Source organism: Lipomyces oligophaga (genome assembly GCF_038497815.1).
Source record: "Lipomyces oligophaga strain CBS 7107 unplaced genomic scaffold V1516scaffold_5, whole genome shotgun sequence".
NCBI lineage: Eukaryota > Fungi > Ascomycota > Lipomycetes > Lipomycetales > Lipomycetaceae > Lipomyces > [Lipomyces] oligophaga.
Genome location: NW_027117789.1, coordinates 478,937 through 506,292, shown reverse-complemented (window position 1 = coordinate 506,292; position 27,356 = coordinate 478,937). Strand labels below are relative to the sequence as shown.

The 27,356-nt window shown below is 45.1% G+C and overlaps 7 protein-coding genes across 7 annotated transcripts; 3 read left to right on the top strand and 4 right to left on the bottom strand.

Annotated features, from left to right (window-relative positions):
• Positions 1 to 1,613: 1,613 nt before the first annotated feature.
• On the bottom strand, positions 1,614 to 3,731 carry V1516DRAFT_676846 (uncharacterized protein). The gene has a single exon (XM_066922483.1). The coding sequence runs from the start codon at positions 3,540 to 3,542 to the stop codon at positions 1,683 to 1,685; it is 1,860 nt and encodes a 619-aa protein (XP_066776727.1). The 5' UTR covers positions 3,543 to 3,731; the 3' UTR covers positions 1,614 to 1,682.
• A 3,636-nt stretch (positions 3,732 to 7,367) lies between these two features.
• On the bottom strand, positions 7,368 to 9,907 carry V1516DRAFT_676840 (uncharacterized protein). Its single transcript, XM_066922482.1, has 2 exons — positions 9,373 to 9,907; positions 7,368 to 9,240 (listed from the first exon to the last, which is right to left on the bottom strand). The coding sequence occupies exons 1-2, from the start codon at positions 9,459 to 9,461 to the stop codon at positions 7,797 to 7,799; spliced, it is 1,533 nt and encodes a 510-aa protein (XP_066776726.1). The 5' UTR covers positions 9,462 to 9,907; the 3' UTR covers positions 7,368 to 7,796.
• Positions 9,908 to 12,662: 2,755 nt separating this feature from the next.
• Positions 12,663 to 13,039, bottom strand: V1516DRAFT_664887 (uncharacterized protein; the record flags this gene model as incomplete). Its single annotated transcript, XM_066920633.1, has 2 exons — positions 12,663 to 12,831; positions 12,906 to 13,039. The coding sequence occupies 2 exons, from the start codon at positions 13,037 to 13,039 to the stop codon at positions 12,663 to 12,665; spliced, it is 303 nt and encodes a 100-aa protein (XP_066776725.1).
• Positions 13,040 to 16,521: 3,482 nt separating this feature from the next.
• Positions 16,522 to 19,591, top strand: V1516DRAFT_410538 (rab-GTPase-TBC domain-containing protein). Its single transcript, XM_066919003.1, has 4 exons — positions 16,522 to 16,712; positions 16,785 to 16,902; positions 16,964 to 17,140; positions 17,196 to 19,591. Exons 1-4 carry the CDS (start codon positions 16,681 to 16,683, stop codon positions 19,491 to 19,493), a joined length of 2,625 nt encoding a protein of 874 aa, XP_066776724.1. The 5' UTR covers positions 16,522 to 16,680; the 3' UTR covers positions 19,494 to 19,591.
• On the bottom strand, positions 19,499 to 21,848 carry V1516DRAFT_639069 (uncharacterized protein). Its single transcript, XM_066920077.1, has 5 exons — positions 21,674 to 21,848; positions 21,548 to 21,614; positions 21,401 to 21,477; positions 21,228 to 21,351; positions 19,499 to 21,168 (listed from the first exon to the last, which is right to left on the bottom strand). The coding sequence occupies exons 1-5, from the start codon at positions 21,718 to 21,720 to the stop codon at positions 19,690 to 19,692; spliced, it is 1,794 nt and encodes a 597-aa protein (XP_066776723.1). The 5' UTR covers positions 21,721 to 21,848; the 3' UTR covers positions 19,499 to 19,689.
• Positions 21,849 to 22,450: 602 nt separating this feature from the next.
• V1516DRAFT_676812 (armadillo-type protein) lies at positions 22,451 to 24,931 on the top strand. The gene is made up of 3 exons (XM_066922481.1): positions 22,451 to 22,756; positions 22,928 to 23,033; positions 23,087 to 24,931. Exons 1-3 carry the CDS (start codon positions 22,694 to 22,696, stop codon positions 24,784 to 24,786), a joined length of 1,869 nt encoding a protein of 622 aa, XP_066776722.1. The 5' UTR covers positions 22,451 to 22,693; the 3' UTR covers positions 24,787 to 24,931.
• Positions 24,932 to 26,406: 1,475 nt separating this feature from the next.
• V1516DRAFT_613507 (dual specificity phosphatase) lies at positions 26,407 to 27,264 on the top strand (the record flags this gene model as incomplete). Its single annotated transcript, XM_066919315.1, has 1 exon — positions 26,407 to 27,264. A coding segment is annotated over one exon (858 nt), but the record flags the coding sequence as incomplete, so codon positions are not given.
• Positions 27,265 to 27,356: the final 92 nt, after the last annotated feature.

Sequence of the window (27,356 nt, the reverse complement as noted above, 5' to 3'; positions counted from 1 at the left end):
ACCAGCAAACTTCTAGAGGGGCAGGGTCTATCCGGGTCGGGTCAGAATTGTCTTCCTCATTGCCTGCTACCTCAACGAGGACGGTAGGAACAGCGAAATCTGTCATGATAGCGACAACATCTTCTCGTTTGACGGTAGATGAGAGTCGAGATTTGGTAGTTAGTTATCTTGGTGGCCCGGGGTCTTACGAAGTACAGTTTGCGGTTCCTTTGTTGGAAGAAGTATTGGATGAAATTGATATTGAGGTTGCAAATTTTATATCTAAGCGCGCTGATCATATTGATGTCGACGCTGATGCAACTTCGTTGGATTCGTTGGCTTCACTGAATCCGTTTGAGAGTCTTGCAGTGGACGGTGACGAGCTGGGCTTGCTCGAAGAGGCCAATAGTAATAGCAACCTGAGCGAGGACGATGGGGCGGGTAGACCTGAAGAGATGTTTGTTACTACGACGTTTGATGACGACGAAGCTAATATTCCGCGGACGGCCAATCCAGCGGACTTAACGACTGCTCCTTTTGATATTTTTTCCTCTACCAGATCCGGATTGGGACCGCCAAATGGCACAGCAGAAGGTGGGATTAGCGGGACCGAATTTGTGCCAAGTGAAGATAGCGAAATGGAAGTTGTCGAACTGGTTAACCGCAATGAAGGCAGCCGTGGGAATGGAGACGAAACGCAGGAAGAAATAGATGTGGACGATGAAGGAGAAGACATTATATTTCAGGATAAATCTGTATCCATGGAGCGTGGTCTGCCGTTGATCTCCACTCGGGCAGCGCTTCGAGCTTTGGACACTTTAGAGAGGTTTTGGATGGGTCGACGACCAGGGATGAGTCGACTGGCGCTGGATGTCCAGCGTCGCGAAATCTTACGACATAGACGCTTACGCAATTTGAGATCGTGAAGGGTGTATCTGTATCCATGCTTTAAGCATCACATGTTTATACTTTTGTGTTATAGTTTTCCTGGGCTAGTAGATCGATTTTTCTCTTATGTTTTAAGCGGTGGCTTCTTTTTCTCTTAAATAATTTCTGTGCGTTATGACCTGGTATTCTATCCATGGGGGCAGAAACGAGAGCTGGCTCTTGTCCAATACCGAACAGGGGCGACGCGACCGCTGGGGATTACGCGGTTCTTTTGCTCCCACTGGACTGTGGGGCTCGCACTTACATGAGGGATTATCCGGTATTGGGTGTCCCATCTGGCCGTGCTGGGATGTCACCCGGCAAGTTGCCCGCATGCTGGAGGACGAGCCCTTCCTCGTGCTAGCTTTGAGCGATAAAAGTGTCCTTGAGAAGCTGTCGCAGGATACGCGCAATGTGATACGTTTAACCACGAGCTGAAAGGAATATAATAGGCAGAGCTCAGACACGTTCTCCCTCTTTTTCCTTCTCTCTATGTTCGTCCTTTCTTCGTGTAAAGACAAAAATTTATATACATATATATATGTGCGTGCATGTGCCTATGGAGGTGAATGAGGGTATGTGAAACTGCACTCTCTGTTTACTCTAGACCAGTTTCAGAAAATTCAGCGTACAGCAACAAAGAGGCACCGGATAATTTATTCAGTTACAGCCCAAAATACAACCGACTGAGAATATCCAAACCCTACCGATAATTTATATTTGTTTATATTTATATATACTTATTTATATGATATTAGGAATATATGGATGAGAGCTTAAGGGTTTACAAGCACCATGTTCTGTTCATGGCATTCGTTCCACAAATCAGATTTGCTCGATGCTAGAGATCTCTCTACCGGCCAAATGGTGACCTCGCCTCTATATTCGACCCCACCCAACGCTCGGAAAAGATAATGCAGCAGCATGTCGCCGTACAGAAACGACAAAGGACTTTTGCCAATATGTATGTGATCTTTGTACATTTCAGGAAAGCCTTGCACCATTCGTCCCCATTCAAAAGTCTCGATCGAATGGTTGTAAGCGATGAAGCGCGCCATACGGTCGAGCCCGTGCACAAACAATGTCGCGTTGGTATCGGCCTGCTTAGGAATCGCGGTTCGGTACATTATTGGAACTTCGTTGCCAAATATCTTTCGCACAAACCCGAGAAATAGGTTCAATCTGTCGGCATAGAACCGAAGTTCACTCCAATAGGGTAGTCGAATACCGACCTCTTCCTCAGATATGGTACTTGGCGTTTGTCCTTGAACAATCTCTTGTTGTCTGATCGCGTACAACTGAGATCTGAGAAACATTTTTTCGTCCCATAGAAGCGACTGGAACAGAATCAGATCTGGCGCCCGCCCGTCCATGCCGATCACTTTTGGCAGTGTTGACTTGAAAATCTTTTGATAACGATCCTCAAAGGAAACATGTTCCATGATTGGTTGAAACCACCATTGAGGTCTGTAATGGGCCATCGACGCGACATGCCAATGGAAAATGGTGAAGTTCAAGTGCGGAATCGAGCACTCGGCTGTGGTATGAACGACTTTGGATTCGTACTGTGCTCGCAGCGATTCGCACATAAACTTGAGCATAAACCGATCGACGGAATCGGCCATGATTAAGATCCGCCTATTACGCAGCCAACTGATTTGGTCTTTGTATAGTCTCAGCATGTTTTTCTCCTTATTGGACCAACGGCGTTCGAGTTTGTCCTGTTTGGTCTTGGATTGTTTCTGGACGGCCAAGGGCTGCTTCTCATCATTAACTTCTTTGGTGGGCTTGTCGACATTGGCATGCTGGTTCGCTGCAGCTGCGGTGGGAGAATAAGGTTTGGCTGTTCGACTGGTGGTTGTAGATGTTGAGAGCGACGAAAGCGACAAGAGAGAGTTGGATGGGTGTGGATTGAAGATGATTGACGAGGGCTTGACCCGGAGACGATTCGCAATAGGCTCAGGAACGGTTTTGATCGGATCGGTCTTATGGTCGTGGCTGTAGAAGCTTCCTCCGTATGGGTGGTAAAGTAAATCGATGTAGTCCATCAGGGAGGTCGTCCAGGAAATGGGAGCGTGTTCAAGCACTGCATCGTCGAGGTTTGACTCGCTAGAATCCGGATCAAAAAAGAGGCCAAACTCAGAGTAGTCTGGAGTGTTTGCGAGGTCCTCTTCATAGAATGGTAGCCAACGAGCACGTCGATCAGGAACGAGGGGGGGAAGAACCAAATGACCGGGCCTCCGATAGGGATCTTCACATCTTTTCGAATTGGGATCATTTGACTTTGATTTTTTTGATGACTTTGCTTGGGGCTTTTTCTGTGAGGATTCGTCGAGAGGGTTGGGCTGTGCAGACGATGTAGAGGATGTTGGCGAGGCGAGGGACTCACTGATCAGAGTCGCTGGGGAGTGTGGAGAGATATCGAACAGATACTCATCTTCGTCGGGCACTGTTCCTTTGAGAAACTTTGAAGGATTTGCCTTAGCGAGGACGTCTGACGGGTTATGAATGAGATCTGAGATGGTTCCAGCGGCCGATAATGAGGTCTTGGCTGTAGAAAGAGAAGATACTAGGATGGTGAATAAAACGACATTAGCGAGCGCGACGAGTAGAAGCAGGCAATGGCGTATCCTCATCGCGACGGACGACGGATTAGTCCAGGCTAGAGAAATGGGTGAATGCAGAGAATCAGACGTGCTAGCAGAGGAAAATACAACGATGAGAGATGAGCCAGCAGAAAAATCGGTCGGTCCTGCTCAGACTCTTTTCTGGGCTGGGGATAAAGCAGCTCCCTGGAGAAGCAGCTGTGCGCGCAACACATTTACACCTGTTTAGGCTGCACAGGCATACCCACTTCATCTAAAGAGACAGTGTCAGGGCGACGAGCCCCATATGACCGAGACCGCGGTGGGTTTGGTGCTGCTAATTAATTTTCTACTTGCTACTTTTGGTATATTCATTGTTCATGCTGGGGCTTTTCTAGGCCCTGGTCTACGGATGATCGTCTACTATCGCATTCACTACGCTGCTTAGTGGGTCCCATCGGACGATCAGGTCGAGGTCTAGGAGACGGCAGGACTCTTGGCCAGTCCCAAGAAGAGCAGGAAAATTTCGGTCGTGTGCTCTTGTCTGCTACATACACTCGTGTTTGCTTGCTAAGTTTCATAACTCGATATGCTGTGCAGAGTGAAGTGCAATTAGCGGAAAGTGGTTGTGCCCCTTTATAGCAGCAACGTTCGAGCGCATAGCCGTACGTGCCATGAGTTGTAACATTATCTTGAATAACAAGAAGACAAATGATCACTAATAATAGTATATAGCTATTTGAATCCCGATTGTTTCAAGCTACACTTTCTCGCTGTCGCAGCTGTCGCAGCTGCTGCTTCTGGCTGCTGCGACAGGTTGTCACGGAGTCAAAAATTTAGGCTAAAGTCCGCTGCTCGCTTAATGCAGCTCGTACTATTCCCTATTCCAGCGTAGCCCGTTATGGTTCTAATTGCAACGATCTCTCGTCTTCTCACTTTGCAGTACAGCAGAACATATTCCGGGGTAATTCCATAGATCTGCTCATCTCCGATGACTGCTCTCCCTTATTCCCGTTTTCCTCGACCGTGTCTCTTGCTCTTGCCCTGGTTGAAAATCTCTTTCGGCCTTCGCCTGGCAATCTTATCCATCCTCCCAGTCCCTGGTCCGAGAGTCCTTCCGGTGCCGCAGCCGTCATGCAATCAACCACCCCCAGACGCCCCTTATTCGTTAGCAGGATACTTATGAGGGGTCGGTATACACAAGTGTGCCTGTTGGCAGATTCCGAGGTCTTTGTGTCGGTCGTGGGAAGAAACCCCCTGTATGCTGACGTGTGCTGTGGAATGAAGGGACTTGCGCCTCTGCGTGGTCGGTCCAGGCCACGAATCTCCAATGCAGGGCAAGCACTCCACAGAGTCTAGTCCACTTTAGCAGAAAGGGCTTGATCGCGATCAACACTATTCCTTCCGTGTACGCGTCATTTATGAAAATCTGGACGAGAATCATCGCGTGGATTTCGCTTGCACAACGTCCATGCCACGTTCTAGCTGTACGAGCCCTGACCTATCAATTACCACGAGGCCCCCTTTGCGCAGCTTCTCGCTTCCGGATAATGACCGCCTGGTACCAAAATTCCATGCTTCGACAGTCGTAAAAGCCTTGGGCTACTTCATCCGTCCCATAGCAGACCAATATTAGCGAACCTGTCAGCATCATGATTCTGATATGTTGTCTTTACTCTAACAACTATGGTTGTCAGTTACAAAGATAATTGAGTCAGAAGCCAAAAGTCAGAAGCCAAGCGTACATGCAAAATAACAGGCTCAGCATATTAGAGCAATCTCAATCCGCGCCGACAGCGCAGTTCCTCACCCTCTAGATCGTTTTTGGCATTCTTGTCGTGTGATCACCTGAAATCCGGCTAGACTGTTCTCTCAGAGTTCTGCAATCACTTGCCATCTTGCCCTCGCACTTGTCTGTTCCAGTTCATCAAACCCTACTTTGCCCAACTTCGGAAAGATCCAGTGCCTACACAAGTACAGAAATTGATCAGAGCTTTGTAGCCCTAAACAGACCTTAGCCACTTGAATGCAGCAGCCAAACAATTCCCTCGGTTCTGCTTGACTGGCTGCCAGATTGGAAGTGCGAGCACGACCTGAAAAATCTCTATCTGCGGTCTCGACCATCGAGCTGAACCTCTTCAGCTAGATAAGATTGTCCTTTTGTAAAGTGTTTGCGTCATACGTAATATAGCTAGTGTTGAGCAAGACAATCGTACGAGTTATTCATATTATAGTCAAGCTGTGCTTTGTTCTCCGTATGGATTCTCGATTACGCGTGTCCAGCTAGTAGGGGCATGTAGTCGTTTCCCCCATCATTGGTTTTGGAATCGTCAACCTATACACGAATCTTTCTATATCAGGTATTGTAGCCAAGCTAGATAACCTTTGAAATTCTTTCAGACAAATTCCGTATCTGTGAACAAGCAATCAAATATCTGGTGCGTACAGAACAGTGTTCGCCCTAATTGTGCTAGATTGTCCATAATAGAATCAGCACCATATAGTGTTACATGCAGCAAATGACACGTTCTTTCGGCCAACGGTGCTTGACCAAAAATGATCTAGTGGGATACAAAACGTCTTCGGCTAGCTTAGCGTATCTCAGGGGTTTGAAGCCTGGACCAGTGTGTCTGAATCAAGCGACAGCTGCCGCGAAAAAACTGGCTATCTTTGCTATATTCAAAATCAGTCCTGTATCTACTAGTAATACAGGGTCTATTTATAATATAATATAAAAAATATTGATTTCTAGACCAGGGCTCTATTTAACTGGTTTTTATGTTCTGGCAATCAGCGAGTTTCCGACGCTGACCAGCACATTCTGGACACCTGGACTGTTCCATTCCATAGCCACATTGATCTAGCAGCTTCTTTGGACAAGGCTAATCCAGAAAAGGTATAATTCTACAATTCCAAATGAAGTTCTGGTATATTGAAAGCGATGTGGAGATCTGAACTCTTTAGGTGACACTGCTGACAAGTGGCGCCCTGATTGAGGCGAAGGCTCACAGATAAATTGTGAAGTACTGGTCCATCAAATATGAATCTGCAGTTATTCTTTGTACTGCATTCGGCGAGATTTTCTTTAGACTTTACAGTGACTTGGTGGTCGCTTGATTGGCGCAGTCATGTAAAGAATGGAATTTTCTCAATCCTCGCGATGAACTTGTCATTAGATACTGTTAATTGGACTAAAGCATTTAACATATTTTATACAATATTTGGGTTTAATTTTCTTGTGTGCCTTCGTGTAAATTTTTTGTACACTATTAGAGAACAAATATACAGCAGACGACCAGAAAAGCGTCCAAAATTTTCCCGCTTGCTGCGCTCTGGTCTGATAGGCTTTCTTAATTACGTAAGACTTAATTTGATTACGATAACTTCCAAAATGCTTTTACAATATTTGACCTGTAAATTTCAAAGGATCAAGCACTTGAAGACCCAGAAATATCCTGGAGCAGTTAGAATATATGGATAAGGCCCTTAAATTCAGCCGCGGGCAAGTAGTTCTGAGGGTATGAAGTAAGCTATGCCAAAGATCTTAGTTCAGTGTACAGAGACTTGATTAGAAGACAGACATTTAAACCGCAGGGAGGAAATTAAAAAATTTCAGAGCGGTCATAAAACTTGCAGTTATTGGCTTTGGATCGGTACGTTTTGCGGTTCAAACCTGTTTGATGGCTGCTGCTGTCTCAAATATCAGGTCAGTGGTTCTGATTCACAGCCAGTTTGGGCGCCATTTAGTTCGAACAGATTATCTTCAAAGAGCGCCCCTGATTTCTGAGCAGATCCTTCAGCTTGAAAACCTTCCACCGAACACTCGTATGTAGATTAATTGGTTTGGCTTTACAATTTCAGACTTGTAAAATGGATATTCAGCCTTATCATTTTTCCATCTATTTTGTGGAAATTATCTACAGATCTTGAATTCGCTTTAGCAATTGTTTACTGAGCCAGTGCAGGGTAAAACTGTCAAACAAGGACAGAGTTTATGCTATTTTCACGAGCGCAGAAACTATCATAGCGAATACACATACAGCGGCAGTTTAACATAGCCCTTGGTTCGCCTCAAGGAATTACAAATCGTCCCATTTAGAGAATTTTATGTCAAAACACACAAGAGACGTTTAAATTACCGTCTAAGGTAGAGTTGAGACATAAACATCAAAGAGTCAGTTCGACCCCTGGATCTTGGACAATGTTCAATATCTCAAAGCTCCAAACCTAGTTATTATTCCTATATTAATGAATATACAAAAACCCGCTTGTCCGAATAGCTAGAATGAAGTGTCTGTTCATCCATTATCGGTTCATCATAATCATGTTGCTTTCGTGACACTCCGCCCATTTCTGGCTCTGAGTCAAGCCTGTCCGTTGACTCGGCCATACTACAACTTCACCGCGGAATTCTGCTCCGCCGGCTGCTCGGAAAAGATAATACAGAACCATGTCGCCATAAATATAAGATAGCGGTGACCGCACGATGTGCTGGTTGTCACGGAAATACTGAGGGAATCCCAGCATAATATGCGACGCCTCGAATACCTCTATACCTTCGTTGTTTGCAATGAATCGCGACATCCGGTCCAGGCCATGCAAAAACAAATTTTCATGCGACTCTTTCTTCTTCGGTGTCTCCGTCCGATACATCATTGGTGTATCTGCACCAAACAGATTTCTGAAGAAACTGATGAATTTCCGCTGTCGATCCCGATAGTATTCGAGCTCACGCCAAGTGGGGAGTCGGTACGGGTTGGGACTTCCAAAGGATGCATTTCGAGCATGTGCAAATGCCATAGCATCCCATAATAACGATTGATAAAGAATAAGGTCAGGGCCATGACCATTCAATCCAGTCACATTGGCCAATGTGGGCTCGAACAGCTTTTCATATCGAACCTCGAACGGAACGTACTCCATAATAGGCTGCCACCACCAATCTGGTTTCGTCCTCAACATACTTGCAATATGCCAATGGAACAAGGTGAAGTTTAACTCAGGGATATGGCATTGGGCAGTTGTGTGCACTACACCTTGCGAGAAGTATTCATGATGACCGACTTCTTCGCAGAACCAGAGGAGCATAAATCTGTCGACTGAATCGGCCAGAAACAAGACTCGACGCGAACGCAACCAGTTGAGCTCTTTGGAAAGCTCGTCCATTCGTGACATCTCTTGTTCGGTCAGAGAGCTGCTGCCTTCATCATCCTTACTGCTGTCGCGTTTGTTGACAAGCTTCACATATTCTGCGACCTTTGCTGTCCATGAAATTGGAGCATGGCTCAACATGTCTTGCGGAAAAACTGCAGTCGAATTGTCGGGGTAAAAGGTTAGATCTTCAAACTCAGGAAGTTCCTCTTCAATACTAGCCACAGAGTCCCTAAACATATCATCTTCATAAAATGGGATCCATTGAGATCGCAATTCATCCGTGACCGGTGCTATAGCGAGATGTCCGGGTCGTTTGTATGGATCATCGCAGTATGCTAGCGGAGGCGGCGGAGCATGTGTTGCCGTCGCAGTTGCGGTCGCAGTTTCTGTTACTGTTACTGTCACTGGATCTGGAGCAACGTATTGGTGGTCATTGGGAAAAGGTGGTGGAGGACCATGTGGAGGAGGTGGTGGTGGTGGACCATGTGGAGGGGGCGGTGGAGGATCTTCGAAGCCAGGATTGTAATAATTTTGGTCCTCGAAATTGTCACCATATTCATCTTGCAGAGGAACAAGTTTGGTTTTAGATAGAAATCTAGATCCCGGAGACTGTTAGTATGTCCAGAAGCTTGAAACGACAGAGGTGTCTTCGAACACAAGCACGTAACTGGCTGTGAAATCGCAGGATCACCGTGAACACGAAAAGAGGACACTAATAGACACATACGATGTTGGGCTTGTGTCTGAAATTATAAATAAAGCAACGATTACGTTCAGGGCTATGATGCCTCCGATAATATGTGGTTTCTTGAACATTGCAGGATCAGAACGACGGACGAGAAAAAGAGAGTGGATCAGCAGAAAGCAAACCTAAGAACTGATCTGGCTGGACAGGTGTGCGGATATATTAATACAACGGTAGATATGATTAAAAAGGAAGGAAACTGAAAGCAAAGAAGACAGAAGAATACTAGCAAGAGAACACGAAAGAGAATGCGAAAGAGAGAATGGACAGAGAAGAAGCCAAGAAGCCAGGCCTTACGCGCTGCATTTTGGCTGCGCAGCCAGCGAAGGAAGCTGCCAAGTCGCGTACAGTGACTTTAAGGTTGTACAGCTGGGGAAGAGTTTAAAGCATAATGAGGGAGCAGCAGTGCAGGTACGGATGTGATTACTGTGACAGGTTAAAACCGAGGCGGTTCTGGAGAGTGGAATCTAAAAGCCATTTCAGAGTTTTCCGGACTTAAGTTTTAACGACTCTACTTCAGGTTTAAATTCTCTGAGTATCCTGGTTTAGCAATATTAAGATTTATTCGTCCATGTTCGAATATAAAGGACTAGCTACCCATTGTCTTGCTCTCTCAAAGTCTGGAAACTACTTCGGAGTCTACTTCTACTAGTTTACACTGCCGTCTGCCGGTTCTAACCGGATTCAGACCCTGGCTGTGCACTAGATTTTCGCTGCGTTGACAGCTGCTAGGGGGAGACCAGACGTGACTATTCTCGAGGTCTGGACGACTACTACTTTCGCACGGCTCAGCCCACAGATGCTTGCACCTACATATACTCACTCGCTCTCTCGGTGACGATTTTTGTTATTCCACACTTCTGTTGCAGCATCTCTTGCACTTATATTTGCATATTTGATCGTCTCTACTATCGCGCAAAATTGTTGTTTGTTATCCATGCAGCTGACGCTCCTAGGGATACATCCACCATTAAGTTCCTCTCTGTGCTTAGGTGTAAAACTCCCATTGAAGCCGTCAACACACCGAAACGCAGCACTTGGAAAAATAAATGTGCACGGCTGACTGAGCCAGTAGTACCCCTTATCACCCTCATTACTTCGGCTGGTCTGGCTCGGTCCAGAGGACCGAGCAATGCACAGCCATAGCCATATTGTAGCCTCGCCTGGCTTCATTTTAGTATTAACTATGCTGGAAATTTTTCAAATCTGTAGATTATTTGACTCCAGCTTCATCTACAAATTTCTACATAGCTGCTCGCAAGAAACGGTGAAGCTCTTTCAGCATATCGTGTCTAAATGACATCGACAGCTCCAATTTTTCGATGACGACAGTTCCCGGCTCATGAACATCGTTGTGCAACGGCGTCTTGAAGAAATATATCTGTCGCCGTAAATGATACCGGAACTCCCCGTCTTTGAGTATTTTACATCCAATTCCACCACCTCCGTCAGGTCTGCTATTACATCTCCTGTCCCCATTTGTCTGGCGATTTTTTTCGTCCAGACATCTCCATGTCACACATGACTTTCCTAGCATTCAGCCAGCATTCTTCTGCTACAATAAAACCTGCTGCGTCTCTCTTTCGCGCGATCATCGGGGCCCTAGCTCACCATCTATAGCTGGCCTTACTAATCCATTATTCCCTTACGACCCTGGCAGCTAAGCACTGCCCTTCCGGAGGACCCCGTCGGAAGGGACCTTGGAAAAGGGCTCTTCCCGTGGGGAAAACCGTAACGCTGAGATGCAGGCCAAATTGCCTTCTTTGATTGTAACCTCCCTGGACCATTTCTATCAATCCAGCCCTAACTCCGTCGTTTGCACGCTGGCGTCCGCCGTTGTTGCATCTAAACCCTTCATTAATCCCAACTGCCCAACATGAAAGTTAGTTAAATTCCAGATACAAAAATAGCAAGGGGCTGGGTGATTTTATGGGTCTGGTTCCAATAGGCCTGGCTCTATTAATAATGTAATGTCTTACACTGTCGACAGTTTGATTCGCTATTCTGAGAAAAGGCATGAGTTGGTAGCTGTCTAGAAGTGGCGTTTGTGTCGAAGCGCGAGTTCGCTGTGCACATTCCGATTACAAGCAACTGGCACTCTTCTGCAGATCGTCATGTGACGTTTATTCAGATTAGGACTTGTCTGCGAATCTCTCTTCTGGAAGATCAAGGGTTTATTTCTATCTGTAGGCCGATGGAATTCTAATGGCAGGCTTTTTACCCAGCTCTACTTTGTACCCGAAGAGTGGAAGACGGATGAGATCGGATTTGCAACAAGCAGTGGAAGTCGGATTTCACTATTTGATAGCAGAATAACTCCTATCTCCTCTGTTTTTCTGATTTCTGTCTGTTTGTTCTCATCTGTCAGGCATATTTGCGCACTTCTTTCACCTGTCGACGTTACGGGCTGCCATATGTGTTTCATTCCCACTCCTGCCGTGACCTGCTCCAGCTATGTCTAGCTGTGTCCTGACAGGAGCAGCAGTCTGAAATTCGGAAGCATTTTACCACCAGCCTTGTAGATCAATTTAGGCTCCTGAGATGTGCATTTTCAAAAGTGCGAAGTTGCCAGCGTTTTGGTCGTTTAAGCGTTCAAAGTTTAAGAAGTTCGGCAGCTCTGCTCAAATATGTACCTTGCGTCGGTCGATTCTAAGGATCGTCTCGTTCTGAAGATATTCTTGTTCAGTCTGCAACTCAACTGCAAGCTAATTGTCCTTTCCGAGCCTCGCACATTCGCATCCCTCATCGCTGTCTACTAGACCCTCGCTTCGTTTACTAAAGCCCTCTACTGCTTCTGTGACTAAACGCAATGTAAAAACAAACATCTCGCGAAGTATAATTTTATTTGCTAAAACACCGCAAAAAGGTGGGCCGACATTCCTACATTGTATCAACTGCTAAATGTGACGAACATTACAGATTAACAATTTTACTATTTACATCATAACCGTAAGTAATCCAAAAAATTCTCTACAAAAAATCCGGTCATAACTAGCACGTGCATCTACTTCAAACGCAAAGTCCTTGCAAAACTAAGATTATACCCACGCGACAAATACGCGACGCGCGGCAATACTGTTCCACATTTATCAACTACACAAAATTGACGTAAATTATCAATTAAATCTAGATATCCAAAACCAAATGTACCGACATCAGTTAGAGTAATAATACAATGATCATATACTCCTCTGTATATGAAACTCCCGCGACATGGCTAATACATAAGCAGGCATCCAAAGCAATTCATACCGCCCATCGAGCTAACACGCTTAGAAAAGGTAAGCAATGAAGCCGAGAAGACCAGCAGCACCAGCAGCGACAATGCCAGCAGGAGCAGCGGCAGCGGCAGCACCAGTGAAGGTAGAGATGGCAACGGAGGTGTTGGAAACAACGGGAACAGAGTATGTGGAGTTGGCGTAGCTGCTGGTAGATCTGGCACTATAACATAACCTCTTGTTAGCAACATATTCAAACGCAAAACAAGTCATGCGAAAGCCAGGAGAATAACTTACGGGCAAGCAGTGATCTCAGGAGCACACGAGGTGATGGTGTCGAGAGTGGTGACGGTGACGATAGCACGCTGTTCGATAGAAGCAGCGACGACAGCGACGAAGGCGAAAAGAGCAACCAAAGCGAAGAACTTCATTGTGTAAATGTTCGTGTAGTGCGGGTATTATCTGCGTAAGAACGAAAGACTAGGGTGAGTGTGTATGAGAGAAAGAAAGGAAAGGAGAAAAAAGCTCGAGGGTAATGGAGGATCCTCGACGAGTTTTTATACCTGTTACGCGGAGTTCGGTCATCCCTGTAGCCCCTAAGGGTAAACACATATCAAACGAAGCTCAACCAATATAAGCGGTAATAAGAACTCTATCGGAAGGACCTAGTATTAGGCAAATCACTAAGAAATCCAAAAGAATGGAAATATGAGAAGCCAGGCTTCATCCGGAATGCGGCATCTTACCTGTTCTGTCGCAGGCCCGCAGGTGCCATTTCCCGATTGGGGCTGCCGTTCTATGAGACCCTTGCCAAAAGAAGCTTCAGAGTGAGATTAGTCGCATGTGCATAGACCACTTTCAGACAGTTTTCTGTGGACTTTCGGCACAGATCTGGCGATTTGGAGGTTGGAATGCAGCGTTTTTTCCCTGTCTTTCCTTTTGTTATTTCTGGCCTGTTGTTGTTGTTGTTGTTTGTTTTTGTAGGTTTTGTTATGCTCATATTTATCGTTTGCGCTTCGTTTCGCTGTTGTTACTAATGGCTCGTTGGCAAATACGATCGCGATGGGCCCCTCCCCTAATTAGCATCGTATCCGCAGATCTTGTATGCTCGGTACTTCATCCAATCCATGTCTCCCTGGTTATGTTGGGCACAATACGGCGTAAGCTCACAAGTACGCGTTCAGTCCGCGAGACCGAGAACCAGCAACTGACCCTGCGCGTCCTGATTTTTACTCAGATGGATCGTCGATCATCGCGACCATCATTTATTATTAATCTTCCAGGTTGTAGACACGAGTGGGCGCGTCTGCCAAATCAAGACACCCCCCCCCCCGGCGCCGGACAATTTGAAACAGTTCACGTACTTTTCTGGACGAAAACCTTCCATTCCTGAACGGCCAAATCTCCTTCCTATCGTCTGTCTGTCTCTAAACTTTCCCCTCTCATTACATGCCCGGTAATTTACTATGTCCTTCGTGCTGTTTTGACTCTCCCCCTCTAATTCTTCTCACATCTGGTTCATATCCCTTCGTTCCACTGTCCACTGTTGCTCAGTATCGTCTGCCCCAGTCACAGTCCCGGCAAGCCACGGGACCTCCGTCTCCGTCTGATAACTGCTACTCTTCGCGTAATCCTCTGCTTTTCGGAGCTCCTGCTAGTCGACTCACATACCAGCAATCTCACTCACTCACACGCTCTTGCGTATCTTCGGCTTGCCCGTCCCAGATCAAACTCTTTCTTGCCCCTCACTGTCCATAATTATAGTGCTCTTTATTTACTCAGGAATGCCGATCCCGTCTCGTCATCCTCTGTTCCGTTTGTTCCTCGTCTGGTCTCTCTCCCAAGATCTCCCGCACATCCCCCTTCTCCAATCGTCCATCCGCTCTCTCGCTACACACCTCTACTCGCATATGCTGGATCTCGAAGCTCCCCATGGCACTCCTATGCGCCAATTTCGGCTCACATCTCTCAAGCACAAAATCTTAACCCCCGCCTCCTATCTGTAGTGTATTGATTGGCCGCCCCGTCTGCTTCCGGCCGTCATCTGTATCCGTCCTCCCGCCCAACTTACCGGCTCGACGTGGACCCCTACAGAAGGCAGGCCCCTGAATATCGTTAGCTCTTGTCACGTGTGTATGTGTACGTGTGCAGGTCTGATTAATTGCCGCAAAGGACGTAGTAATTCTGGGACGATTAGTTTTGACAAATTATTATTAATGTTATGATTACTGGTATTTTTGGGTGGCTATAAAAAAATAATGGATTATATCTAAATTAAATGTTTGATTTAATCGTCAAATTGTATTTTTTTTTTGGATCAGTAAGCAGAAATTAATTAGCAGTTTGTACGTAAACAGTGGCTCTTTTGTTTTGATTTCTACTGTGTACTGGAGCGAAATGGCGCATGGTGCATAGAGTTTCAGTGGAATAACTAGCCAAGTTCATTAAATTTCCCCGAACAATCTTACTTGGATGTCGAACATTAGCTACACAACGCATATTGCAGTTTAATTTATTTATTCTCTTACCTGCATAGCCATTGTTATCTGATGTCTCTTAACATTTATCATATACCACAAAATTATTATTATATTAATAATCGCAGCATAATTTGCACGGCTAAGTAAACTAAGTAAACAAAGTAAACAATGACTCCTGGTATACTGTTGCTGACCAGTAGTTACGTAAGCTTATCTCATGCGAGACGAAGCTTGATCCTCCGTCTTGGGTCCCCAACCAGAACCGTGTCTCTAGAGCCGACTCCGAGATTTTTTTAGCTCTATCTGTCTGCCATGGAAGATGTGATAAGTTTACACTGAGAGATTCATGCTGGATCATGCGGGATTAATTGACTCTCCGACTGTTCCATGGATATAGCATTGTGATCAGTCTAACAATAACTTGAGCAACAGCAAGCAGCAATAAGAGAGCGCGCCGGTCTATCCGGTTGGTGAGACGAGCATACATATCTCAAGACCTTCATACGGAGGAGATGACTCCTACAGCGCTCCAACAGCGCACCGAAAGCAGAAAGTAGAAGCTACGAAAAGGATACACGTGAGACTGTTCAACTCGGTTACACTGATGACCGCCGTAACTACGCGATAGAGAACAAAAACCTCAAGGTAAAGGTCATCTGCGCATTCTCAATGACCATTCCAGCTTTTTGAACGACTGCTGTTGAATGACCAAGACAGAAATTGCCGGGGGTGAGAATGCGGCGGCCCCACTGAATTAAAATCAGATAAATCTATGCTAGACCGTGGCGGAAGATATGGATGAACATATAATAGAGCGCTCATCCCTCTCTTCAGAAGGTTGATATCGTATTAGCGAATATCCATATAGTTGGCAATAGACCGTCAGGTCCGGATCTCACTGCTGTTCGGAGAGTAATCTAGTCAGCTATATATCTTTTCTATACTACTTTGTCGTATTGAGATATGCAACTGTTAAAGTTCTCTAGTTGGTTTGACCAACCATAGCCAGGAATTTATTTGAGGAGTCAGAAATGATCGTCACAGTCTATGTCCATTCGTTTTCGTTTGTCTTCAGTAAATTGCTTCTATTGGCAAATCTCTCTCTGACACCACACCTCCTCCTCGATATGGAAATTCGTGGGACCGAGAACAGACAAGGCTGGCGCAAACGCAGCCGCATGATGAACACCTCGGAAGAGTCCAAAGCAAGTGTATCTGTCCTTATCGCAACAGTCGCGCCAGCAGACTGCATTCTGATAAAATTCTATAACTAGCCGGTTTGAATAAAACCAAAAAGATTAACACGAATGTTGGCTATAGTTATATAACGCCGTAGATTACTTTTTGACCCGCGGAAGATCTGAGCCGAGTTGGTCATTCTCTGTCCACGTCTAATATTTTTTTCTGGCTGTGCGGCCAGCGCCTCTCTTAACCGGAGGCCCACCATCTGATATCAGTCACCAGCGCAGAACAGAGGCAATTCTTCATACATACTCGAATTGGATTTAATTTGTCCGAGTAAATTCAATATCGCCGCTTAATACCTCTATAATCACGTATTTTCTATCTATTTATTGAATAACTGGCGCACAATGGCACCTAGCCGGTCTGTTGATGAAACCCGGTAAGCAATGAATTCGGTCCGACCCTCAACCCGACATGACGACGAATCATCTAACAAACAATCATGAAAAAGCCAACTATGGCAGAAGCTGTTAACCTCGAAATCTATTCTGTCACTAACTGCGCTCAAATCGAGTGTCATTTCAGGGAATCAAATATGTGATTCGACTCTACGATCAATGTGCTGGAAGGTAAAAAAATCCAATGCGTAAGGCTACGTTTACGGTCTGGTTACTAATATACATCTTAAAGTTGTTCATGCTGTTACCTGATCTGCAGCCAGAAACATGGGGTAATACTCTTGGATTGTGTCGCGAAAAGTACACTGATCTAAAAAAAAAATTCCTTACACACAATCTCTCTGATGATGCTGATGGTGAAGCTACCGAGGATTTGAATGTTGCTAATCCACTTAGTCAAGATGAGTCTGTAAGTTCGTATAGCTCTTTTTCTTTCCTTCATCGACTTGACTAACTGGATTTAGAATCCTTGGAAGACCTTCTGGAAAGATGAAGATGCCAGAAAAGATATCTTACAAGACATCGAGCGTACGTTTCCCGACATTGAGTACTTTCGAGATCCAAAAGTCCAAGAAACATTACTCGATATTCTGTTTGTTTTCGTCAAGATGAATCCTCAAGTTGGATATCAACAGGGCATGCATGAGCTTCTAGCGCCTATTTTCTATGTTGTGGCGACCGATGCGATTGAAGTGGGAACTGAAGTGTCCGACGACGACAAAGTCATGTGTGATGCACTTTCGTCAGAGTTCATAGAACATGATTCGTTCACACTATTTAATTACATCATGGAAAACGCTTGGGAATGGTTCGCAGCGCAAGGTAAAACAAAGGGACCGACTGAAAACGGTCGTGTCACTCCGCCTATTGTTATCAAATCAAGAAAAATTCAACAATCATATCTTCGCAAAATCGATCCAGAGCTCGAACATCATCTGCGGGAGTTGGAAATTGAGCCCCAGATGTGGGGAATGCGATGGATTCGCTTGTTATTTGGTCGAGAGTTTGCCTTCGATCAAATGATGTCACTCTGGGATTGTTTGTTTGCAGCTGATGCACAAACTTTAAAGATTGTTGATTTTGTTTGCGTGGCCATGCTCATTAGGATTCACGATCAATTACTTTTAGCAGATTATACTGGCGCACTAACATTGCTGCTTCATTATCCTGTGACCGAAGCAATGACCCCGAATTCATTTGTCGAGGATGCTCTATATCTTCAAGTTCATATTAGCTCCGAAGGAGGACGCAGAATTATGCAACAATACGGAGTATATGAGGAACCTGAGGATGATCAGCAGCCTTTACGAATTGTGAACGGCGTTCTAGTCCCTTCAACTAGAGACATGTACCAGCGACGAGCAGCGGCTTCTGCAGCAACTGTGGAAAAGGCCGTTCAAGGAATCGCACGGAACGTGTTTGAGAACGGCGAGAAATGGTCGGGTGACGTCAACAGGTTTGTCCGACAGAAAGTACAAGACGCAAAAGCGAGAGGTGTTCAGTACTTGACTTCAGAATCATTTGCCAATTCAGCTAGACCCTATTTAGCTGCCGCACAAGTTCCTGTAGGAAGTTTTCCGCCCATTGCGAATCCTAGAGTAATGGCTTCTTCGACTGGAAATACTCCAAGAAAGCGCGCCACACCTCAGAGACGTTTGCCAACTGGTGGAGCGAACTTTCAAACGCGGTCTCCAGCAGGTAATGGATCAGCGCATGCTTCTCCACAAAGTGCGAAATCAATCTCGAGTCTTAAGAAAAGTTCAGCTTTCGATGAGGAAGAGTATATGAGAGAACGAAATGAGGCACTGGCCGCTATTCTTGGCACAAGTTTGGCTGCATTAAGTGATGGTAACAGTAGTGACATGGACAATCGGAGAATGCACAAAGAAGCTATTGCTCGAATTGAATATGTCCGCAAATGCTTGATTTTCGAGGACATGAAAATCGACAAGTCATATACAGTATCAATCACCGCTTTACAACAATCAGAAAATAAGAATGACATCCGAGACAGGTCGCTGACTGCATTACCAAGAAACGAGAACAGTAACAACCAAACTGGATCTTCGAGAATGCAGTCACCGATTGCTCCATCTTCACGGTCATCGCCATTGGTAAACTCGACAGATCCTTTGGATCTAAATGATCCGTTAGACAGTCTTGCTTCTTCATCCGCCCTTCTGTCATTATCGAGTTCAACCAATACCACTAATTCTTTATCATCAAGGCTACCAGTGTCATTGCCTCCATCGAAAACTATCTCTCGGGTTGCATCGAAACAAGCATTATCCGAATCCGTTGAATCGGCAAAGGCACTCTTATTTGGGGACGCAGATGACGGCGGTTCATCATTCAATAGCAAACCGGCGTCTGGACCTGAAATTCCTTCTGTTGCAGCTGATGAAGATGCCGGCGATTTATCTTCAACGAAATCGCTTGCAGATGCACCTTCATTATTCCATGAACCTACACTCTCATTCGAAGCCTCGCCTATTTCAACTTCCTCGGCGTCGTCATTTTTCTCTCCAAGAGCTCCGTCCACAGCACATAGTTCCCCATTAAAGGAATCGCCTACTGATCCCATAACTCCTTCTCCGTCCTCTTCAACCAACATTACGTCCGGAATAACTGCGACGACCAGCAAAAGTGCTGATGGAGATACGAGAGATTTATTGTTTGGTGAAGCACATGCATCGGCCATATCGAACACTTCATCCGGTACGATGTCTGTGGAAGAAACCAAGCTATTGTTAGGATTATGAGATTTTTCGTTCTTGTAAATTCATTATCATATAGGTTGTAAAAATTACAGTTGAATAAACAGTGATACTATATAAGAATAGATCTTAGCAATAGACTAACTATACGTTACTTTTCTACTCGAAAAAATTCTAAAAGACTAATGAACAAAAAAAGCAATGAAAAAGAACACAAAATAAAAAGGGAGAGGTAACAAATCTAAACAAATGGCTCGATATTGATCTCTAGAGCAGAACCAACCACAGAAGGTAGTTCGAAATATTCCAAGACTTCCGGATGTAAAATTCCAAAGGAACCAATTTTAATAGTTTTGCTTGAGTCCTTCTTAGACTTGTAATATACGTCCGCTGCTCTACCTGGGAAAAAAGTAGGATTTTCGGCTTCCTTTATAAAGTAACCTGAACCAGCGGACGAGTTTCCATTTCCTAGCCAAGGAACACGGAGCATCGACATCAATCGATCGAGTAATCCATGGACGATTTCGAATCCTGACGTACGACCAACGTACACAGCAGCCCAATGGCGCTCGTTATATGATTTGCGCTCGAGAGCTTCGTTTTTGAACGCGACATCGGAAACTTCGAAAACTTTTAAAGGAAGAGCATGGTTCCGGTTTTCACGTACAGTTTTCAGAATTCCTGGAAGAAGACTTGTTCGTACGACTTGATATTCAAGCGTTTTGGGATTAGCAAGCTTGACAGCAGTCTTATTATCGTCTTCCCGTCGAAGATATTTGAAGTTCTCATCATGTGAGCATAAGATTAGTGGTAGAACCTCAGTCCATCCAGCCATGGCCACTTCGGTACGGATAATATCGCTAACTTTGTTGATAACAAAAGGATCACCAATTGTGCCGGATTTTCCAGGGAACGTGCGCTCAAGATTATTGAACCCATATGCAATTCCGGCGTCTTCCATGATATCGCATTGGTGTAAAATGTCTGGTCGTGTACAAGGAATCACAACGTTCAAGATATTCTTGTCTACTTTGTCAATTGTGGCTGTGATTGACATCCGATCTAAAAGTGCACACAACTGCTCTGCACTTTGCTCAAATCCACAGCATCCGTTGATGTAGTCAACTTCCGCTGTCATCGAACGTGTAGATAGATCTGGTGAAATTCGGGACTCCCCGTTATGAGGTGAGATAATCTCCACAGCCTCAACAGTGAATGGTTCAGTGCAATATTCAGCGAACATGGCAACAAGCTGGTTGGTAACGATTTCAACTTTAGTCTTGTCAGTCGCGGTGACTTCAACGAGAACATTCGTAGTATTCAACGAGATCTTGGATCGCTCCGAGTTGATGATCGGAGGGAGCGAGCACACACGATGTTGCGCATCGAAGACAACAGGATATGTAGGAGAGTCTCGAATAATATGTAGAAAACGTCCGAGATGCTTGTCATTTTCGTAAAACTCCATCAGTTCTTTGCCATTTAATTCCTTCGTCTGATTCAACGGGACAAACTTGAAAGCTTCTGGATCAAGCGCTTCATAAGTGAAAGGACCCTCAATAGTGTCAAGATCATGAGTGCCCATAGAAACTAATGTCCGATTCCGACAAATGTTGGAATGCAGCTTGTCTTGCAAGGCGATGAAAGAATCATACCTCCGTTGAGTAAATTTAATTCCACGTAGAACTGCACATGAAATGTACTGTCTCACTTGAGCAGTCTGATAATCAGTTAGTTTCAGAATTACTTTGGGGAAATGGGGAGAACTAGATCTCTGACCTCAGGTTTGACAATCATTTGGATCATCTTCTCGGGTTTAACAACCCGATAGTTTGGTAGATTTTCCCGTCCAAGAAAAATATTCAGAGCTCTAGCAATACCTTCATAGCAAAGCATGTCATATCTGAAAATGTTAACATACTCGGAGCAAAATCAAAAAAAATCCAACCTACCGATTTGCCGGAATTTCGATTTTCAATTGTGCTCGTTCTTGTACTCCATTGACAATCGGAAGCTCACCCTGTGAAGTCTATTTATCCAAGATTAGGACCACATCATCCGAACCAGTCAATTGACTGCAATGACAGCAACAGACATACATCTTCATCAAGTTCAATCCCAAATTCGAAGCAAAGCTCATCGAATTCCTCGGTCGTATACGTGCGCCTTCAAACACGCTTGTTAGATTGGTCTTCCACATCTGACAAAAAAAGTCGAATACACACCCCAGCGCCTTGTACAAATCTTCTTTGTCCACAGAGATCGTCGGCATTTTCAACTAGTAGACAATTGAGACTGAATGTGTTTATTAGTTTCGGCCCTAAGTGTTAAGAGCTGAATGGGTGAATTAATCAGAAAATAATAATATTTCGAGTCAGTCAACGAGTTCCCAGTGAGCATCTGTCTGAGTGAGTCAATGATAGAGTTTACACTGTTGTGGACTTATCCAGGCCAAATCGAGGATATTCTCAGTCGATATTTTGTCTATTCTATTCGACTATAACTGGGCAAAGGCTTTATTTACATCAAATTTTTACTTAATTTTGTCATATTTAGCGTCGGTACGTAAGTGCTAGGGCTAGTTGATGTGATAGCTGGAAGTCCAGAATATGCTACTATGTGCACACAGCTCTACACGTGTTGACCACAAAGAACCGTGGGCGATATGTCGACATTTTGGGCAGCTCTTTTCGCAACAGATTGTAATTTCCGAATATACCCAATATTCATAGCTACAAGCCCAATCCTATTCACTTTAGTTTACTCCTCTAGAATCACCAAAATATAAAATATGAACATCCACTGAACAACCTTGCCTTGTCGTTGCCCATGAACCCTAAAAAACAAATCCCTTTTAACCATAAAGTTGCTTAAAGCCAGAACAGTGGTGTAGATAGTCCATAATTTTATACAATTTTGACAGTTGCACTTCGTCATTCGTCCTACGCTGTCGTTTGTCTCGCTCGCGACAGGCAACCTCTGAGCTCCTTTTAGTAGACACTGCTATTAACATCGTCACCAGCCCTCATTGTCAGTTATATCGTCCTTCCTGATTAGAATTTACTCTTGTTGCTCATAGTTGGACTACTTTTGGGCATATAATTCATTGTTTTGCAAAAATCCTTTCTTGATCTAAACGTTAATTGGTCGACACGTCTTCCCCTCGTCTCCTTCACTCGATCTCGGACTAATTTGTCCTGTTTTATCTGCATTTTATCTTTCTAGTCTACACAGATTAATAATTAATGGATACCAGTTCTACTTCAGATGATCTCTATCCTATTGCGGTGCTTATTGATGAATTAAAGGTTTGTATTTTCTGTATGCAGAGTGGGTTGTTGTACTATGATACTTCAATACTTGAAGAAAATTGGCTGTCGTGATTCATTAAAAGAACATCGAATCCCTGATTATTGCCTCTCTCGACCGCGGCTACTTTTATTGTTTTAAGATTATTTCTGAGCTAACATGTCGAATAGCATGAGGATGTCACCCTCCGATTGAATGCTATCCGTAGGTTGTCGACGATCGCATTGGCTCTGGGTCCCGAACGCACGCGTGCTGAGTTAATTCCTTTCTTAGAAGGTGATTCAATCTTTTCGTCATCTGTGAGCTTCATGTTACTGATCATTTGATAGATTCTTTGGAAGATGAGGATGAGGTGCTGACGGTTCTGGCTGAAGAGCTCGGAAAATTTGTGCCATATGTTGGAGGAAACGAATATGCATATGTGCTAATCCCCCCTTTGGAATCGTTTGCTGCTATAGAGGAGCTATTGGTTCGTGAAAAAGCTACCGAGTCATTAATCCTTATTTGTTCAAAGATGACCGATGATCAAGTCGAGCAGTACTATATGCCTCTGATCAAACGTCTATCGTCAGGAAATTGGTTTACAAGTAAAGTTTCCGTGACTGCTATCTGCCCATCAGTATATGAAAAAGTTGGCGAGGAAAGTAAAAAGGAGCTTTTGCAAATATACAGACAACTTGTCACGAATGAAGCCCCTATGGTTCGTCGGGCGGCTGCTACACATTTGACCGAACTTACCGGCAAGGCTGATCGAGAGATAGTTGGTACAGATATTCGCCCAATGTTTAGCTATTTCACCAGCGATGAGCAGGATTCAGTGCGACTATTAACTATTGACGTTTTCATTGCGATCGCTAAAGTTCTTGGTCCTCAAAATGTTCGCGAGACTTCGCTAGCATCGCTAGAAAAGCTCTTTGCCGATAAGAGCTGGCGCGTTCGTTATATGATTGCTGATAGGTTTGAGACGTTGGCCGAAGTAGTTGCTGGTGAGGATGAGACTGTGCTGAAGGAAGTATTTGTACCGACCTTGATCCGATATTTGAAGGATCACGAGGCTGAAGTACGGACGGTGATTGCTAAACAGATTTCCGGCTTCTGTAAACAGATAGATGCGGCTACAATAATTGAGGAGCTGATGCCAGGGATCGAGGATTTGGTGAATGATCAATCACAGCACGTTCGGGCAGCGTTGGCTATGCACATTAGCGGTCTAGCGCCATTGCTTGGAAAAGAGGATACGATCAAATATTTGCTGCCAATGTTTTTGCAGATGCTAAAGGACGAATTTCCAGATGTACGACTGAATATTATTTGCAATCTGGAGCAAGTTCATAAGGTTATTGGAATCGATTTGCTTTCACAATCATTGTTGCCTGCCATTACACAGCTGGCGCAGGATAAGCAGTGGCGTGTACGATTGGCAATCATTGAATATATCCCGTTATTGGCATCTCAATTGGGCGTTGAGTTTTTTGACACACAATTACGGGATTTGTGCATGGATTGGCTCCACGACAATGTGTACTCCATTCGAGAGGCAGCGACCAAGAATCTTCGAAACCTTACGAAAGTGTTTGGAGTTGAATGGGCTCGGGAGACGATTATGCCGAAGGTTATTGAGGCTGGAGAGAACCCGAACTATCTTTATCGAATGACAAGCATTGCAGCTGCGACGACGCTTGCTGATGAAGTAACTATAGCGGTGATCAAGGACGAGATTGTGCCATTCCTAGAAGGAATGGTCGGTGATCCCATTCCGAACATACGCTTTACTATTGCGCGGTCATACGAGACGATAGCTAAGATGTTGAAAGAGAAGGAAACTGGAGCCGAGGTTGAGGCCGAGGCGGAAGGCGAAGGTAAAGGCGAAGCAGAAGCAAAAGGTGAGGTTGAGGGCGAAGGAGAAGAGAAAGCGGCTGGGGAGGCAGTAATTACAACTATGCTTATTCCTAGTTTGGAGAGGCTAAAGGAAGATGAGGATGTGGATGTCCGGTTCTATGCTGAAAAGAGTTTGGCAGCTATCGGTTGAATAGAGAGATGAAATAAATAGTATGTGAGGCTAGAGAGTTGAGGAAAGATGTGGACGGAGCAAAGCAGATGGTTTTAGTTGTATTGTATGTTTTATTTATTTCCACTGTAAATGTTAATAAGAATTTCAGCTTAGTATTGCGGAGTATTGCGGCGCAGTGCGATAAGTGCGACAGATTTTTTTTTTTTGACTGTCCGACTGCGAGAGATTTCGATTGCTGCACTAGAGCAGAATTGTAGAGTGTGTTCAAGAAGAGTCTCTTGTTCGTTGCTTTCCTCACTGCATTAATCACTATCTCAGTCCTCTAGTTGGCGAAATTACTGAGGCCAGCCAATCGACTCCATCTACAGTAATAGGCCAGACAGGAACGAACGGTCAGTAAGGGACCTGGATAGAGTGCGGCCGACAGAACAAGACGCCACAGAACACTTTCTTTCCCCTTAGGTGTCGCTGTCCCCCTGGCCCTGTCCGAGTTCTAGCAAGGGTTTAGTTATGTATGCTAAGGAGCGACTGATCAGATACAGATTTCCACGGAGGGCAAGAGAACTGGCGATAGCCGTTCGGGGACGTACTTCTACATTGGGTGTTACGTGGGTGAACATATGGAAGACATACCCAGGAGCTATTTCGAGCAGAAGCAGCTATGGACGGAGAGTATAGAGCGTAATCGTGTAGTGCCGTGTAGTGTGGTGGAGCTGCAAAGGGTCGCACTGTAGAGACGCGGCGGCACAGAGAGGCTATTTTCAGCTTAGATTTAGGTTTGGAGATGAATTTTAATCAAACCAAACAGAGTAAGAGATTAATTTAACGGGAAAATAAAATAATAAACATAAAAGGACAACAACAATAAGCCTTGTTTGCAGTATCGTTTAAGTTTCTTTTTTTTCTGCGCGTTTGCTGCAGTGCGCTGCGTTTGCCGGACGGACTTGGAATTGGTTGCTGTTTTGTAGGAGATCTTGTCTGGTCACTGTGTGTGTGCTCTACAGTCACGGTAGTTATAGTTGTCCCTGTCACTGTCGCTGTCGTTTTTTCGTTGTCAGACTGTAATTGACGTAGTTGCTCAGCTCTCTTACTCGTCTTGTGTGCAAGTATTCTCTCCTCCATTCACCCGCAAGAAAGTCACCAACAGAGTCTACATAGACTTCTGCGTCGGTAGCCCTCCTTCTTCATCCTCTAGCTACACCAGATTATCGTGACTTTCTTTGGCTGTCGCTCGCTTACTTCCCTGTCTCCCTTCCCTTTCCCCGTCCCCAGCCCCTCCTTCTCGTCCTGCTTCCCGTCCTTTCTACCTGTCCATCTACAAATCAACAAGAAGTCTTACTCCGACAATTATTTCTTCTATTCTTCTAACGGCAGCGAATGCCACCGCTGCCTTCGCCTCCTTCGAGGCGCCCTTCAGCTCTCAGTTTAGATACCTCCTGCTCCACCTCCTCTGCAGCGACTTTGTCGACGTCCGTGACTACGTCTGGGACCACTGATCATGTACATTCGCCTTCATCATTTGCTGCTCCGGCCACATCAGCATCTATCTCTATCTCTGGCGCTGGCGCTGGTGCCGGTGCCGGTGTCGGTGCTGCTGGTGCTCCTCCGCTAGCGACGCTTCCCTTTCCTCCTCCCCCCTCTGCACGACGACGACCAGCAAATCTGGTTCTGAGCTTACCGTCCGGCCGATCTGGTTCTACGTCTACTGGTCCATCTTCCGCGTTCCCTTTGTCTAACCCTGCTCCTCTGTCTGCTGCGCTTTCAAGCTTGGTTCCTGTTACTGCTGCGTTTCCGCCGTCGTCTCTCTCTCTCAATTCTGCATTTCCAGTCAGTCCATCGCGGTATTCGCCTACTCCAGACAATTCTGATCCAAATCGGCCGCCAGCCTATGCTAACGGCCCCGTCGAGGTCTACGGATCTAACATATATCTGTTTTCTGAGCCCACTCGCTCTGTCGCTGCTCAATTCGATGTCGTGATCAATGTTGCAAGAGAAGTGATAAACCCATTCTTGGGATCTGATCCTTCGTCGTGCTTATTGCCTTCGAGTTTGCCTGCCATCATCGATAGTCCGGCAATTAGTTGTCCTCAAACAATCAAAGCCATCCCCCCTCACGAGCAACTGCTTTCACCCGGATCTCCTTCACATTCCCCGCAGCCTACCCAAGTGCCAGAATACATATCTGTACCTTGGGATCACGGTTCCAAACTTACTTCTGACCTTCCTTATTTGACCTCATTTATGGCTCTGCGCTCTTCTCAAGGGAAGCGAGTTCTCGTGCATTGCCAGTGTGGAGTGTCTCGTTCGGCTACCTTACTCGTCGCTTTTGTCATGAAGGAAAACGGATGGGACGTCAATCGAGCCTACACCTGGGTTAAGAGCAAAGCGCCCGCAATCGGTCCTAACATGGGGTTAATCTATCAGCTGATGGAGTGGAGCAAGATTCTTAATACAGACCAACAATTGGACTCGTCTGTGTTTCGAGAAGAAGACGAGCATATGTAATTTTTTTTACGACTAATGTTTCAGGTATTTTGATTTTGATTTCGGGTTTATTTTCTGCATAGTGATTCGCATTATCTGTATAT